Below are 18,143 nucleotides of genomic sequence, written 5' to 3' on the forward strand. Positions count from 1 at the left end.
TACAAGAGGACATGAACAAAGAGTCATACAGGATGAGATCGATGGGCTAGATGGGTTGTGATCTGCACTGCTGGAGGTACTACCCACATCAATGAAATCACATCCATAAAAGTAAAATGTTTTTATCCAGTCATTTCAGTCATATCTGACTCTCCATGATCCCATTTAGGTTTCTTTGGGGTTTTTTGTTTGTTTGGTTTTTGTTTTGGTTTGGTTTGTTTTTTGGCAAAGATACTACAGTGCTTTACTCTTTCCTTCTCCAGCTCATTTTACAGATGAGGAAACTGAGGCAGATAGGGTGAAGTGACTTGCCCAGGGTCATACAGTTAATAAGTGTCTGAGGCTAGATTTGAGCTCAGGACGATGAAACTTTGTGACTTCAGGCCCAGAGCTCTATCCACTGAGTCACCTGGCTGCCTCTAAGTAAAATACTGCCACGTAAAAAATTAATCTATTAATTGATTCTTTCATAAGTGTGATAAGAAGCTTCAAGGAAAAGGTAAAAGAGAAATTGAGTGGCAAGAAATAACAATTTGAAGCGTTCCATGCACCTGAATTCAAAGTGGTAGAATTAATGGCAGGTTTGGGGGTAAAGGGAGAGCTCCCCCCCCCCCAACTAGAAGAACATCTTTTATTTATTGAAGGGAAACTTAATGACATGGCGTGGTGTTATTTACTTACACCTTTATGCAAGGCACACCTTGCATAAATCAGATCATAGGATGCTAGATTTAGAGCTGGAAGTTACCTGGCAGAGCTTTTAGAAAATCTAAAGAGTGCTGTGTAAATTGTGGAATTGTAGCTTTTCTTCTAAACGAGGTAGTGCAGTCAGGAAGGTCTGAGTTCAAATCCAGCTTACTAGCTGTGTGCCTCTGGACAAGTCACTTTACCTCTGTTTACCTCAGTTTCCTCATCTTTAAAATGGAGATCATAACAGCAACTACCTCCCAGAGTTGTGAGGATCAATTGAAATAATATTTATAAAGCTCTTAGCACATTGCCTAGTACGTAGTAGGCGCTATAAAAAAAGTTAGCTATCATACTAATAATTATTATCATTCATACAGAAAGTTTTAGCATATTAAGGCTTTATGCTAAGCATCATTATTATGACAGTCCAAACAGATTACATTTGAAACTTGGAAATTGTCAGTTAGTCTTTTGATAACTACAAAGATCTGGGCTTGCTTTGCCTTCTTACTTTTAGGAAATTACTCCTAGTCAGTTGTATGAGAGAACTGACTGTAAATTCTATCAGTAAGGTTTTAGGAGGAGGAAAAAGGAAAATAATTCTCATCAAATTCTCACCCACATTATTCTCACCAATGCAGTATTTCATGATAGCACTTTAGTTAATGACCTTGATGAATGTTGACACAAGTCATACTTGTCTAATATTTCTCAGCCTAGGTTTTTGGTTTGGAATTTTCTCCTGTGTTCAAGAAGCATCACTTTTCCTGATTAACTATGGGTAGTGAAGTGAGAATGGGAACCCAGATTTTCCTAAATAACCTTTTCATAACCATTTCTTTTTTTTTTCCAGATCTTTTTCTTTCCTTTTCTTTTTTAATTCTCAATTTAACGAACGCCAGCTAGAGCCATTCTGTATACAAAAACAGAAAAAATGGAATTACATGTAAAACCACATTTCTACTATGTGTAGCTTGATTTTGTCTTTAAAAATATATAATAAATTCATCATGTTACTTTCAAAGCTATCTTGCTTTTCTGTGTTTCCTTCTGAACTTCCTTCTGTCCTCTTCTGGGCATTTTTGGGTCAGCACTATTGCTAATCACGCTTTTACCTCCATTCCCAATTAAGAACCAAAACGGGGCGGGGGTGGGGGGGAGCCCTTATAAAAAATAGGCATACTCCAGTAAAATAAATGTCCAAAAAGGTATGTGCCTGTACCTTGAATCAGTCACCTTTCTGTCAGGAGATAAGTCACATGCTTCATCACAGGTCCTCTGGAGTATGGCTCAGTACTTGCATTCATCAGACTGATTAGATCACTCAAACCCCATCCACCTTCCCCTCTTGTCATATACTCCAGACTCTAGGACTTTCATTACAGTATCAATCATTGGGGAACTTTGGAGTTGACCCTTAGCGGACTTAAAAGAGGCAGCCACTTTTTTTTAGCTTAGAATTTTTTAATTCTTTTTTTTATATTTTATTTTTTCCTCAATTACACGTAAAAACAATTTTTAACATGTTGTTAAGCTTTGAGTTCCAAATTCTATCCCTCCCTCCTTGCCCTTTCCTCCTCTCTCTTCCCCCTTTCCTGAAATAGTAAACAATCTGATACAGGTTATACGTATGTAATTGTGTAAAATATATCCATGTTAGTCATTGTGTGGGGAAAAATAACTCGAAAGGAAGAGAGAAAGAACAATAGTATCCTCTAGTCTGTATTCAGACAGTCCATCATTAGTTCTTTCTCTGGAGATAGATAGCACTTCTCATCTTGAGTCCTTTGGGATTGTCTTGAATCATTTTGTTGTTGAGAATAATGAAGTCAGTCACAGTTGTTCATTGTACAGTATTGCTGTTTGTATGTACAGTGTTCTCCTGGTTCATGTAGCCACTTTTTAGGACCCTGAAAAGTCCACCTACCTATAAGTATTCCCCCTTCTGTCATCTTCTAAAGTTGCCACATTTTTGCTAATGAACTCACTCCTTTGAAATAAGATCTTGATAAAATATGAGAAGGAATAACACATTAAAATTCTAGTTTAGTAGTCCATCAGATTATCTGCCTGTTACCTTGAAGAGTGTAGGGACCTGAAAGAATGACAGGACAGAATAATCTGGAGCATAAGAGCATCTGGAGAGAGTAAATACAGGTGTGGCACAAGGGACATATATGAGGACCCTGGGGACTTGGTGAGAGAGGGTGTCATAAAGGAAGAAAAAGGTTACAGAAGGAAGAATGCCTGTGATTTCAAATGTAGAAGAAAGAACCCTAAACCTAAAGCCAGAAAAAGAGGATTCAAATCTCATTTCTAACAGCTAGGAGCGGTGTGATGCTAAGTATTAACCTCAGCTTCCAGCTCTGTAAAATAGAAATATTAGTGCTTATACTACATGCTTCACAAGACTGCTCAGAGCAACTTAATTAGTATAGTGTAAACTGTAAAAATGAGAACTATTGTTACTCTGAAGACTCACTTCACTTTATTAACAGTTTCTTTTAGGTCATCCATTCTGCCAGGCTACGAGAGATTCTTTCAGTTCTGGATTAGGGTGCCCCTGGGGATTTCACAGCTATCCCAGATAGTTCTCAGTATTAGAAGCCATGAGAGAAAGGCAGTTCCAAAACTTCCCACTTGGTTCTTCCTCCATACGAATCTAGAGAGACAAAGACCTGTTGGGTGACTTTAACTTGGAAAAGATCTCCTTCAGTTATTCCCATTTCAGTAGGTCTTTGTAAGCCTAATATATGCAGCAGCTCACAGCCCTCCACCATGAGCCTAGCACATAGTGAGTGATTGATCTGTTGATTAATAAGCTGACTATCTTGATGCCAAGAGGTTTTGACACCCACAGGAGATGTTCTGTTACCACTAAGCCAATTATCTGCGTCGGTGACAAATTCTCTAGGTAAGATTCGGTAAATTGGCTTTATATGTGGTTAGCCTTCTTAACACACTGCATGTCAGCAACTTCTGTGTAAAATTACATCGCGTGTCCTTCATCTGTGACATATTTTGGTGTGTTATTTGGTTGTCTTAAATAAAATACATTAAATTTCAGTGGGAAGATAAGTAGATAAGCCAGAACAAATGGCCTTTACCATAGCTAAAGTTAAATACTCTTGCATGTTCTGTATCCTCACCAGTAGTTCTGTGATTAAAACCAGGAAAATGAGGAAGAGGGATGGATTTGGTTCAGCATTATGAATTTGTATATTTTTAAGCATTCCTTGTAGTAGATTTGTGGGTGAGGAAAAAGACTTTGCAGATTTGGGCTTAAAAAACACTGAATTTCCCAATATGAGAGAACTTCTGAGAATGCAGCCATTTTGGAAATGTAGATGAAAAAGAAAAGTACTCAAGTTTGAGATGACTCTTGAGATAGGGTAAATAATAATTGCTGCCACCTATTGTATGTGGTCCATGTTTAACTTTAAGGAGTCCATAAAGGTGAAACTGTTAATCATAGAAAAGTAAACATCACTAGTTTGAAGCATTTCTGCATTGTTGCTTAAGTGACTCTTCATTGTGTTGACAGCCACCAGCTTTCCTTCATTACCTACCTTCAACTAGATTTCTTCTGCCTTTTATTTGGAATTTCTCCCTTTTTTTTTTTTAAGTCTCCCTTGCTAAATGAAACATAACGGACATAGCATGCTCAAATATTGAGTGCTTTAGGACTAGATCACCATATTATACAGCAACACATACTTCCCTAAAATAATTGAAAATAGAGCTGCTGGAGCCGATAGGAGCTATATTCTTTGACATAAAAGACATGCCTTTTATTAGTCCACTTAAAGCAGCAGATCAACCCATTAGTTGAATATAACAAGGAAAATAGAATCTAAGTCAATAGAGATCTTTTTAAAAAAAAAAAGTAACAGCTGTCAAAGGGTCATTGGGCTTTGCTGTGGAAGACAACTTACCTACTAATTATCTGTGATGCTCTCTTTGGGATGATTTCTGAGTGACATTTAGTATTTTTTTTTTAAATCCAAGGCACTGAGAAAATTGTTATTCATTGAGACTACATCTTTAGTCTTGTCTTTTGGTCTGTTAACTATTTCTTGATGTAAGTTTGTAATGCTTCTGCCACATGAATTATCTGATGGAAGGCAGTTAGATGGTATAGGAAGAGTAGAGGGGAAATTGGAAAAACTTGTTGAATCTTTCCTGAGACACCTAATAGCTGTGTGACCCTGGGCAAAACACTGATTTTCCTCCTCTGCAAAATGAGGATACTAATAACACCCACCTCACAGGATTGTAGTGAGATTCAAGTGAGATATTCTGTGTAGAAGCGCCCTGCAGACAGAGCACTACATGAATATTATCTATAATTACTAACTACCTTTTGAAAGAGACTTAAAAAGAAGTTTCACAGAAATCACCCATCTTCATGGTATAAAAAATAGTTTTACTTTGCTTCCTATATAGCTTTATCTTACTTTTGTAAATTGTTTGCACTAGAAAGAATTCAAGGACCATTCCAACTCCCTCATTTATTCTGCTGATGAAAGAACTGAAGACTGAAGAGGTCAAATGACTTGCCTGGGGTCAAATGACTTGCCTGGAGTCACATGGCTAATTAATAGCAAAATTAGGGTTTGAACCCAGTTCTCTTTCCACAGTACTAGGTTGCCTCCCTTAGGTATTGTTTCCAGTGCCTGTCATGTTCACATTTCAAGGCATCACAATCAGTTTTTTCCTCCTCTTTTCTCTCCTAGGCTATTTGCTTTCTAGAAGAGAGGGACAAGCAGGATCTCCTGAAAAGCCACTATCTGATTTGGGTCGTCTCTCCTATCTGGCGTATTGGAAAAGCGTTATTTTAGAATACCTTTATTACCACCATGAAAAACACATCAGCATCAAAGGAATAAGCCGGGCCACTGGCATGTGTCCTCATGATATTGCCACCACTCTGCAGCATCTCAGGATGATTGACAAGAGGGAAGAAAAGTGAGTACTCCAAGCCCCTGAAGAAGTGTGCATGTTATTAAAATGATCACAGGCATATAGTCCATAAAGGTCCTTGTGGGTGATGGGAATAGGGTGTGCACGCTTAGGTTGAAGATGGAAAAAACTTAACTTTGACTCACCATGGCCTTGTTTATACGGATTGCTATAACAAGAATGTGCTCTGCTTGCAAGTGGTTATTATGCCTTTTAAGTGACATCTTCTCAGATATTTCCTTATCAAAATTATATTATTGCGTTAGTATATTGAAGTGAAATGTAAATTCAGCTTTCAGTTCCATCTTGTTCTGGTTTATCTTGTTACAGATTTGTGATAATTAGAAGAGAAAAACTGATATTAGGCCATATGGAAAAACTGAAAACCAATGCACGTGTAAATGAACTTGACCCAGAAAGTCTGAGGTGGACACCATTGTTAGTTTCTAACGCTGCAGTTTCTGAAGAGGAACGAGAAGCTGAAAAAGAGGTAATAAGTGGCATCATCATTTTCAGTCGCTTGGCTTCAATCTTAACAGCGTTCAGTAATAGGGTAGCTTAAGTAAGGCATTAACATCATTGTGAAATGCTTTGTTATAGTGAAGATAGCTTGTGAAATGATATGGCACTAATTTGTCCTAACTGAGGTTGTGTGGTAAGATGTGATAATTTTGCAGGCTCAAATTTGAAAAATAAACCATTTATCCTCAGTCACAAAGCTACCTTTTTCACTACTGAAGTGGTGTGACAGTGTATAATCAGATAAAATTTGGTGTTGAGCTCAAAGGCTGAGATGTCAGTTGATTCTTTGTGTTTATGAACTTGCTTAAAGTGATCCATACCAGTGAGCATGTAATGTAGTGATAAAAGACTTAAATCAATTCGATGCATCATTAATGGTGCTAAATATCCCATGAAACACAATCTTCTTTGGTTTGTTATCCTAACTATTGCAAAAGAGTCACTAGATGATTCAGTTGAAATATTGCTTGGTTAGCTAGCAGTGCTAATCAGAGTTGACTTAGAATGACTATTTCATTGAACTTGAAAGCTTATCACTAAGTAAATGTTGCTTCATGGGCCCATGATTTTAACCTTCTCTCCACCAGGCTGAACGTCTGATGGAACAGGCTAGCTGCTGGGAAAAAGAAGATCAAGAAATTTTATCAACAAGAGCTAATAGTAGGCAATCACCTGCAAAAGTACAATCAAAAAATAAATATTTGCGGTCTCCAGAGAATGTGCCCATAGCAGGAGACAGAGGGCCGTCTACAGAGCCAATTAAAGATAGCAGTGAAGAGGAAGAAGAGGAAGAAGAAGAAGAAGAGGAGGAGGAAGAAGAGGAAGAGGAGGAAGAGGAAGAAAATCACCGGAGCTCTCCTCCTCGGTTGACAAAACCACAGTCACTTGCTCTGAAGAGAAAGGTATCTTTTCTGCTTGGGCCGTGGGTACTTCAATCAGCTTCTTCCCCAGTCTGCTTGTGATTTCAGACATCCCATTCATTAGCTTTTGCTCTTTCCTTATTTCTTAGGATTAATGGTTTCTTTCCCATTCTGTTTCATCATTCCTTATCTTGCATACATGATTCTGTTTACCCTGTGAGGTTTGGGGTGCTGACAAAAGCTCCAGGTTATGGCTTAGTAAAATGACTGCCACCTGCTGGTCTAAAGTAGTCCAGCCAAGATCAAGTCATGGACTGTTAACACCAGAAGGGACCTTCCTGATTGTCTAATCTAGTCTTATTTTACACACTAGGAAAATGAGACCCAGAAATGTTAGTTTGCCAGAGGTCACACAGCTCAAGAGCTGGGCCCAGAATCCAGGATTCCTGACTTCCAGGCTAATGCTTGTGATAGTCTTGCTTCTGCTTGACCTCTGCTTGGTATTACAGAACCACGGTTTTATTAGAGATGTTTGGCATTCATAGAATAATAGAGTTAGGAAACATCGACGTTGCGCGCGCGCACACACACACACCCCTCTTTGGTCTGGACTGTTTATCCAGAAGTCATAAGTGAGCTAACAATAAGATTTTATCATTCTATAGCACCTTTTCAGATTGCTCAAAGCAAAGTACATTTCTTATCCCTTTCATTGGCATGCCCAGTATCCCTGTGATGTTGGGGCCACATAACACTATTATCTCTATTATGCAGATGGAGGAAGCACCATACCAGTTAACTGCCCTCCCCAAGGTCACACAGAATTATGACCATGGTCTTTGACAGGCTGATGATCAGAACTTGGGGCTTTAATCTGAGAGTTGTTTCCATTAGACCATGCTTTTTTTTTTTGGAGCTAAATAGAATTTTCTCCCACTTCCAGAAAAGCCATATGCTCCAAAGACATGACCTACATTAAAGGATTTACAACAGAGAGAAAATCAGTTCCTGTTTACGTCGGTTTATTTACTTGTTTGGGAAATACTTTAAATAAATTAGATTTTGTCTGGTAGATTTGGAGTTTGACATCCATAAATGTTAGATTACAGAATGGGATTAGGAGACAGACAGATAGCTCTGCCTCAGTGGACAATTAGGGAATATTCTCTGATCATTTTACCTTCATAATGGCCAGAAGCAATAGGTTTTTAGAAAATGTTACCCCTGTAGTTTAAATCTTAAGCATATTGAATTGTTCCTAGGCTTCCGAAAACACAGTAATGCTGTACATCACAAGTACTTAGAAGCAACTTCAGTTTTTGCCGTTCTTAGATGTTACCAACATCATCTGTCTGTGTCTCATTTGTTGGTGAGTTGCATCTTAGCAGCAGGCATATACGTAGGTCAGTGGAAAGAACGTTGGTTTCGGCTCTGGTCCTGAGTTTATTCGTCTGTAAAATCAGGGTGTTGAATTAGATGGCTCAGAGATCACTTCCAGCTCGAAATCTAGGAGTCTGTATCAATTTCTTCATTCAGTATATAATCCAATGGCTTTTATTCCGGGGGTGGGTGGGTGGTGGGGAACCCATATGATCATGGTTTGGGGTAAAAGGCCAGTATGAACTGGGAGAAGGTGTTAATGTAATAGTCAATGGGGTTTCATTGGTTGGTTGGTTTTTAAGAAAATCTTAGTTTCAGCCTAGGATGATGAAGAAAAATAAATGAGACAAAAGCATTTCTTGGATATAAGCAGTACCAGCTTTTGGAAGAAGTAGTATCCATACATGTACCTTAAATATTTTTTATTTAGACTGTTCCTCTGTTAGTAAACAGAACAGTTACCAAACCACTTGAGTGCCCACATTCTAGCAGTGGATGACATGTGGCTTTGTAGATTTGTTTTGGTTTTGGATTCAGTCAGACAATAAACATTTATTAAGTGCCTACCATGTGCAAGGCACTGTGCTAAATTCTATGGAGACAAAGAAAGGGAAAAGACATTCCCTTCTCGCAAGGAGCCCACAGTCTAATGAGCGAGACGGCATGAAAAAAACTGTGTGCGAACAAGCTAGAGAATAAGTTGGAAGTAATCAATAGAGGAAAGGCACTGGAATTAAAAGAGGGAGGGGGTCAGACTGTGAGACTGTAGGGAGACTTCAAGGAAGCCAGGAGCTAGAAATGAGGAGAGCGTGGGGCACAGTCGCTGAAAATGGCCAGAGCTGGGAGACAGAGTGTCATGTTAAAGGAATAGCAAGGAGGCCAGGGGCACTGGATCACAGAAGGTGTAAGATGACTGGAAGGATTGGGGGGTAGATAGCAGGTGATAAAGGGCTTTGAATGCCAGAGAATTTTATATTGGATCCTGGAGGTGATAGGGAGCCACTGGAGTTTATTGAAAAGGGGGGGAGGACGGGGGATGTGGGAAGACATACAGTTTGGTAGAGTAGAAGACGGATCGATGTGGGGAGAGACTTTATGACGTGGAGACTCACCAGCAACAGTCTAGACTATTGTAGTAGTCTAGGCATGAGGTGATGAGGGCCTGTACCATGGTGATGACATTGTCAGAGGAAAGAAGAGAGAGAGTGAGTATAGGGGAGATTTACAATGGTAAAATTGACAGGCCTCGAATCGATTTTATTCATTGATCTTTGTTGTACAACTACCAGTCTAGTGTTCCCCTTTCATAGGCATTGAAATCCTGTGAAAATGAGGGCAAGGTCTGAGTCATCTTTGTATTTCTCATAGGACCTCATACCTAGTATGTATTCAATAAATACTTGTTACCTGTAGAATGAGTGTTCTCAGTGAACAATGAATGAACTGGTGAAATATTTATTTGAAACATTTGGCTTTCCATAATTCCTCTAATACTAAAGTTTATGGGACCACAGTGATTGAAATCAATATTTCCATTTAGGATATGTGCCAGAGAAGTAAAGGTTTGCTTTTGTAATTCGTGTTTGGGCTGTTAAAATTTTCCCTCTTAAATCATTTTTTTAAGGATACTGTTGTGTATTTGGAAATTCTCTTCCATTGTGTCTATGGCCTGGAAAGACCGCTAATAGATGTCAAATGGAAAAGCACATCATTTTTGCCCTCTTAACATGATTGGTGTGAATGTTCTTTTTATTTGTCAGTGAAGGTTTTATTAATTCTCAGACATTATGTTTCGAATTTCCAGAGACCTTTTATAGTGAAGAAGAAAAGGGGCCGTAAGCGTAGAAGGATCAATAGCAGTGTCACAACAGAGACAATTTCTGAAACTACAGAAGTGTTGAATGAGCCATTTGATAACTCCGATGATGAGCGGCCCATGCCACAGCTGGAGCCTACCTGTGAAATTGAGGGAGAAGAAGATGACTTGAAACCTGCCATGAGAAAAGTATTCCAGTTTCAGTCTGGGAAACAGAGACAAAATGAGGAAGAAGAGAAAGACAATCATTGCTTTAATAATGATGACCCTTGTAGGAGTAAGTAGAATTGGCTCTTTTGTTTAACAAAATCACTGTGATTGCATTTTCGTGACTAGCTGAAATCCAAGAAGTAGCATCTTAAAGACTAAAAGACATCTATGAAACTGCATTTCTGTCCTCCACCTAAACAGTTATCTGCCATATTCTTTAAGACTTTCCAGGAAATGGAGAGTTCACCTCCTCTTCCTAAAGTTAAGTTTGCTGCTGAGTAACCTAGAGTAAGAGTGTTCTTTGGGATATGCTAACCTCACTCTCCAGATTTAGGGTTAACCCTGGAACTTTGATATTCATCACTAAAAGCCATTTATAATAACTAGAACCATCTGACCGTGCTCTTTTTAGTGGTCATGGCTTTGAGGCTTGAAAGGAGGTTTCCCCTTTTTTTGTTAATGTTTTTGTGTGTTGCACGTCTCTCCTCTGCTCTCTGCCTGTCTTCTATTCAACAATGTGCTGACATGCTCTTTAGAGCGAGCGTTCTTCCTGTGATGTGTGGCTACAGAGAACAAGAGGACTCCATTTAGCCTTGGGAATAGTGGGATCTGTTGGTTCTTCTTCCCTCATAGAACCAGTCAGGAGAAGAGAAACCGTTTTCATAGGTTGAGTCACAGAATCTCAGAGCGGAAAGTCCAGTAGAGGCCATCCAATCCAACCCACACCTGAAAAATAGTTTCTTCGGTAATATCCCTGACGATGTCATCAAGTCTTCTCTTGATCATCCCTTGAGTGAGAAAGGAAATAGTATTCCTTGCTTTGGTCAGGCTGGTCCAGTTCAAAAGTGTTAATTGTCTATGAACTAGAAATCTTGCTAAACACTTCAGTAAATATTGATCCTCACTTGTGGTGCCCTGGGCATCAACTGCAACCACATTTCTTTGGTAGAATGAAGCAGAATTGGAGGCCTCGTATCCCTCCTTAAAAATTTCTGCATCAGTGTGTTTGTGCTTTAATCCTTTGTGATTTTAGGAAAGTTGGTCCTCATCTAAATATAAAAACATATGGATTGAGCTCCTTAATAAACACATCTTCAACCCTTCTACCACCCTCACCCCCACCACTAAAAGTACTGTGTATGTGAAGCAGTCAGAGAATAATGAGCATATCTCATTGCCCTCAAAAAATGACAGAAATCATTCTGTTTTTTATTTTTTTAAGAACCTAGTTTTAAGATCAAAAGCACATATTGCTTGCTTCCATAACCTAGATTTTAAAAACTGTTGAAATCTACTTTGCTGGGGAATACCCTGGGTCAGAGAGATCATTTTTTTTTTAAAAACCTAAATGTATTTCCAGTTCCTGACTTGCTGCTTCTCATGTCCGATAAATAATCCTGATCATTTTCTACATGACTAATATTATACCTTTTCATTCTCATCTTTGTCCCAGTTGTCTTTAAAAAATCTTAAGTGATCTTAGATTTCTGAATCTCAATCTCTCCCTCCCCCCCGAATTATTTAAAGAATCACTTTCTGTTTTGGAGAAATGATGTTTCTACATTAGCTAATTTAGTTGTAATAGCAGCTAAGATAAAAAAGTGGAATCTGATAATATCAGCTTTGTTGTTGCTCTCCTAAAATGCATAAAAATAAGAGATTTTTTTCCAAGACCTGAGATAATGATTAGTGTTAAGTTTTTTATGCTTGTTGCTACAAAATGAACTATTTTATATCATTTATACATTCTCTCCATGTAGCAGATTTGAAAGTAATACTTGCTGGGTAAGTCTACCTATAATCTCTTTATCATCACATGAATGAAGAGGTTTATCTGTCATGCATTGGTTGAGTGGGAGACAGGTATATTCCGGCAAAGAAAATCTCCTTTCCAAATTGATTAATTTTTATTTACCCTCACCAAAGTGACACACCCAACAGAGCTGTTAATGAAATTTTTCTTACCTTAAGTTAGCCCTTACAAGAGTCTGATCCTCAAGATAATAACAATAATAATGATGATGATGATGATGATGATGATGATAGCTAGTATTTATATACACAGCTAGTAAGTGAAGTCAGATTTAAACCCCTTATCAACTTCAGTTTTAAGAAGAGTTAGAAATACTTTTTTTTTTAAGGCAGTTGGGGTTAAGTGACTTGCCCAGGGTCACACAGCTAGTCAGTGTCACGTGTTGGGTCTGAGGCTGGATTTGAACTCGGGTCCTCCTGACCTCAGGGCCAGTGCTCTCTCCACTGCGCCACCTCGCTGCCCCTTAGAAATACTTTTTTAAATGCATCGCGATCAAAGTAAAGCAACGAACCAAAATAATAAGCTCCATAACTAAGCCGACTTCTGGTGCCCTTGGTATTCCTTTTGACAGTGACTGATCCAGAGTATTGCAGGCAGCCTCTTTGGTAAAAGAAGCAGGTGTAGTATAACTGTCCCAATAAATGTGAAGATACACTTATTCAGTTTATAGCACATAAATCTGATCATCGTATGAGAAGCCACAAAGAGATGCAGCTATGAGTTTGGTATATTTAGTTATTCACTAGTTTATTTCACTGCTTACAGTTTATGATAGGGAGAACATGTAGGTCATATTCATGTCATTTGAGGTCGTTTTAATTTAGTAAATGTCAAAATCTAGAGTTTTTCAACTGTCTGAGTTATCAATAGATTTATATTTATGAATGTCACTTTAAATAATTTAATGTAAAGAAATGGTCTGTTAATTAAATCTTTATGTGAGGGAGCTCTGGCAATTAATCTTTGTTTCCTATTCAAATAGTTTTTCAGTTGTCTGTGTTTTAGAGAAAAAAGAATACAAATTTAAGAAAAACAGAAGTTAAGGTTTTCTAAGTAACCCTAAGCTTTTAAAGTAGTTCTCTGCAGTAGTATGTAGGGATGATTTGGGTTAATATAAACCTTTTTAACTTGTATATTTCCTGAACTTTCATTGATAAAATTGTCTTTTTAACATTGTAGTACTAGGGGCTATTACGATAGGGGAGTTTTTATCTCTTTAAATGTCATTCTTTATTAATATTGCAGTTGCATATATTAGCTACTGTAATGGTATTGATATTGCCCTTATTCCTAATGGCAGAGAGACAGAGAGAGACAGAAACAGAGAGAGAGAGAGAGAGTGTGCAAAGAGAGTTTGTGCGTGTGCACCTAATGTAATGCTCTTGTCTTAGTTTTTTTTTACTTAGTTTATATGAAAGTATTATTATTTACAAGGTTTTTTTTAGTATGTTTTAACCTCTAAAATATTAAATTTAGGGCCGTGTTTTATTAATTAATTTGGAAAAGGAAGTTCAAGATATTAATGATTATGCCTTCTAAGATTCTTTTTTTTATATTTTTCCCTGTTCTATTACCTCATAAAGACAACACAGATAATTCAAATAATTTAAAAGAAGACAGTGTAGACAATCCAGAATCTCTAAAGTGCAAACAAGCATGGCCGAAAGGAATGAAGCGTGGCCCATCTAAATGGAAGCAAAACAAAGACAGGAAGACTGGTTTTAAACTGAACTTGTATACCCCACCTGAGACTCCAATGGAGCCTGACTACCAAGGGACAGGAGAAGAGCAGAAGGAAGCCACTGAAGACAAACCAAGCCACGTTCCTGTCGTGGCAGAAGAGGCAGCAAAAGAAACCGATCAGCCCATGCAGCCCCAAAATGAAAATGGAGGCGAGGCATCCATACCTCCAAGCCCCGGTAAGTTACCTTTTGAAAAATCAGAGAATGATATGATGAAGCCAGAGGAGGAGGAGGAAGAGGAAGAAGAAGAGGAAGAAAGAACTGTAGAAAGAGACTCAGACAGTGCTAAAAGCCAAGAGAGAGACCAGACAGAGCTGTTTGTGGGAAAAGAGGGTCCAGAGCATTTGGATGATCATGAAGAAGAGGAAGAGGAGGAGGAAGAGCCCTCCCATAATGAAGATCACGATGCAGATGATGAAGATGACGGTCACATGGAGGTCACAGAAGCGGACAGAGAGGAGCTCTCGGGAGAAGCCTTCAAGGAAGTGTTGGAGAACCAGGAGACTTTTTTAGACCTGAGTGTTCAAACTGGTCATTCAAACCAGGAACACTTAATGGACTGTGGCATCGACCTGGCAGCTTCATGCAGCAGTGAGCCGAAGGAGCTTCCTGCAGATGCAGAAGATGTGCCTGAGGCTGATGAGGGATGCCCAGAAGGACTGGCAGAGGGTCAGGACCAAAAGAAGAGTGAAGATTTAAGCTCCGAATTCAAAGAGGAGACCCCAGAAACCATGGAGATCGACTCAGAGACTGTACAGGCAGTTCAGTCTTTGACCCAGGAAAACACTGGACAGGATGACGCCTTCCAGGAGTGCACTGAAACTCAAGAGGCTTGCAGAAGCCTGCAGAACTATTCGCAAGCAGACCAAAGCCCACAGATTGCCACTCTGGATGACTGCCAACAGTCCAACCACAGCAGCCCCGTCTCATCTGTCCCTTCCCATCCTAGTCAGTCAGTTCGTTCTGTTAATAGTCCAAGTGTTCCCGCCTTGGAAAACAGCTACCCTCAGATCAGCCCTGATCAAAGTGCCATCTCTGTGCCGTCTTTGCAGAACATGGAAACCAGCCCAATGATGGATGTTCCCTCGGTTTCAGATCATTCACAACAAGTTGTAGACAGTGGATTTAGTGATCTGGGTAGTATTGAGAGCACCACTGAAAATTATGAAAACCCAAGCAGCTATGATTCTTCCATGGGCAGTAGTATCTGTGGAAATAACTCTTCACAAAACAGCTGTTCCTATAGCAGCCTCACGTCCAGTAATCTGACCCAGAGTAGTTGTGCGGTCACGCAGCAAATGTCCAACATGAATGGGAGCTGCAGCATGATGCAGCAAACAAGTATCAGTTCTCCCCCTACTTGCAATGTCAAGTCTCCTCAAGGTTGTGTGGGGGACAGGCCCCCCAGTAGCAGCCAGCAGCTGTCTCAGTGCAGCCTGGCTGCCAATTTCACCCCCCCCATGCAGCTAGCAGAAATCCCCGAGACTGGCAGTGCAAACATTGGCCTGTATGAACGAATGGGTCAGAGTGAATTTGGGGCCGGGCATTACCCTCAGCCATCAGCTACCTTCAGCCTTGCCAAACTGCAGCAGTTAACGAATACTCTTATTGATCATTCATTGCCTTACAGCCATTCCGCTGCTGTAACTTCCTATGCAAACAGTGCCTCTTTGTCCACACCTTTGAGTAACACAGGGCTTGTTCAGCTTTCTCAGTCTCCACATTCTGTCCCTGGGGGGCCCCAAGCACAAGCTACTATGACCCCACCCCCCAATCTTACTCCTCCGCCAATGAATTTGCCACCTCCTCTTTTGCAACGGAATATGGCTGCGTCCAACCTTGGCATCTCTCACACCCAAAGACTGCAAACTCAGATTGCCAGCAAGGGCCACGTGTCCATGAGAACCAAATCGGCATCTCTACCACCAGCTGCAGCAGCCCACCAGTCACAGATCTACGGGCGCACTTCACAGACTGTAGCCATGCAAGGCCCCGCAAGGACTTTAGCCATGCAGCGCGGAATGAACATGAGCGTGAACCTAATGCCTGCCCCAGCCTACAACGTCAATTCCGTGAACATGAATATGAACACCCTCAATGCAATGAACGGGTACAGTATGTCCCAACCCATGATGAACAGTGGCTACCACAGTAATCACAGCTACATGAATCAAACTCCCCAGTACCCTATGCAGATGCAGATGGGCATGATGGGAACCCAGCCATATGCACAGCAGCCAATGCAGACACCACCCCACAGTAATATGATGTACACTGCTCCCGGACATCACGGTTACATGAACACCGGCATGTCCAAGCAGCCCCTCAATGGATCCTACATGCGAAGGTAGGCTAAGTGGGGAGTCGCAGAACCTAACTGGCATCACCATTGGATTGATCTGCACAACTGTCTTTGGAAAGTACGATTTCAAAACCAGCAATTGGTGTGAATGCAAAAACATTTGTTGGCACCATTTATTTAAAAAAAAAAAGCTGTATGCAGCAGAAAGCCTTATCCACGCTGTTCCCCTCCGTTGCGTTTTCCTTTCCGTGGTCCCTCTGTTTCTGTTCGTTTCATGTGAATTCTCTGCAAAGGAAGGCCTCTCTCTTTGGACTGCAATTCTGTGGCAGCCACGTGCTGTGCCTGCCCCCGTCTAAACGAATAATGAGGATGTTCAGTCCCCAAATTATCTGTTACGATACTGAACCTTTAGCTTTTTTTCCCCCCTTCTTCCCTTCAGCTCCATGTAAATGCCTTTAGCATTTCAGTTATTGTATATTTTGTTTAAGGTGACACTTCGCATGCCGCTAAGGTCTTTGTTAGTGACAGTGCATTTCGTAGTACTGTACAAGTGTTGTGCTAACGGTAAGCCATTTCTTAAGTTTTTTGCCTTGATTAGGGTACCCTAATTTGAGGGTTTAAAAAAACTATATTTTTGTTAATTATAAAACTGTAAAAAGCTCTAAAAGCTGTTCACATTTTGTTAGTTGAAAGGGTTTTATTGCTAAATGTTTGGTGTAAAGTTAAGACCCTTTCCCATTTTGGTGACAGATTTCTTTGGGGAAAAAAAGGCAGCTTTCTGTTTTATAAATGCAGACTTCTGTTTATGGAATGAAGCATATCTCAGTGTTTATCTGTCAAGTTTTGAAACATTTCATATATGTCCAAATACTTGGCAGCATTTAAAAAAAAAGTGAATTTGGTGTAAAGTTGCTATTTTATGGAAATGCCTCTAACTTTACATTTTCATTCCATCTGTAGATTTTTCTATCTTTATAAAATATGGGAGTTATTTTTTAAGGAAAAATAGAGCAGTAGCTTGTGAATAGCCCAAACTAAGCTTACAAATCGCATGTAAAAAAGCAAAAAGGTATTTGTGTCTGTTTATATCGCTTCCTTTTTTGTAGCCTTTGTACCTGTACAGGGTGACTGGAAGGGCCCAGCAGAAGAGGCGTAATCCATGTATAAAATAGGAGCCAGCGACACTCTTGTATTTATCTGTTCTCTTTTTAGTCAGTCACTTCAAAAAGAAAAAAAAAAGCTGTACATTTTAACATAAAATAAATTATGATGAGCCATTTTTAGCCTCTTGTGTCTTGTCATATTATGATGATTAACAGAAAATGACCAACTGAGCTGTATTGTTTGTTACATCTCTGTAGCTTAAACACTGCCTTCATCTCAGAACACATACACATTTGGGGAAAATAAGTTATTTAGCATCAATTTGGAGTTCTGGGTTGTTGGGGAGGTTTTTTGTTTTTTAAAATACCACTAAATAAAAGTAATATCTAATAAAAGCGTGACAATACCAAATATCTATTTAATAAATTAATTTATATGGATTTTAATGCTTTTCATGAAAGAAGTTTATTTTATGCCAGTGCATACATTCTGTATGCCAGTCATTGTCTTTAAAATAAAGTTGCTTTGTTTTCTTTCTTTTTGACTTTGATCTTCATTTGCAAAGGAAACCTGTACAAATAGAGAGCGTACTGATGCCTCCATTCACACAGCCATTATAAATACACCTCACAGCGATGTCATTTTAACGGTGATTCCTAAAAACTTATCATGAAGTGCAACTGACTCGGGGATTGCATTCTTGAAAAGGAAAAACTATTCTTAAAGAACTGGTTGAAATTGT

The 18,143-nt window shown here is 39.4% G+C and overlaps 1 protein-coding gene across 9 annotated transcripts in view; it reads left to right on the forward strand.

Moving 5' to 3' along the window:
- Positions 1-17,580, forward strand: part of KAT6B (lysine acetyltransferase 6B) — a 223,576-nt gene extending 205,996 nt beyond the window's left edge. For all 9 annotated transcript variants that reach the window (XM_078150858.1, XM_078150857.1, XM_078150856.1 and 6 more), the window contains 5 exons: positions 5,427-5,658; positions 5,983-6,142; positions 6,762-7,076; positions 10,219-10,507; positions 13,837-17,580. In XM_078150858.1, the coding sequence (XP_078006984.1) occupies positions 5,427-5,658; positions 5,983-6,142; positions 6,762-7,076; positions 10,219-10,507; positions 13,837-16,346 (3,506 nt within the window). In that variant the 3' untranslated portion in view covers positions 16,347-17,580. The remainder of the gene's footprint in view (positions 1-5,426; positions 5,659-5,982; positions 6,143-6,761; positions 7,077-10,218; positions 10,508-13,836) is intronic.
- The last annotated feature ends 563 nt before the right edge of the window (positions 17,581-18,143 follow it).

This window comes from Phascolarctos cinereus, unplaced genomic scaffold, assembly GCF_003287225.1.
Source record: "Phascolarctos cinereus isolate Bilbo 61053 unplaced genomic scaffold, phaCin_HiC Scaffold_3;HRSCAF=262, whole genome shotgun sequence".
NCBI lineage: Eukaryota > Metazoa > Chordata > Mammalia > Diprotodontia > Phascolarctidae > Phascolarctos > Phascolarctos cinereus.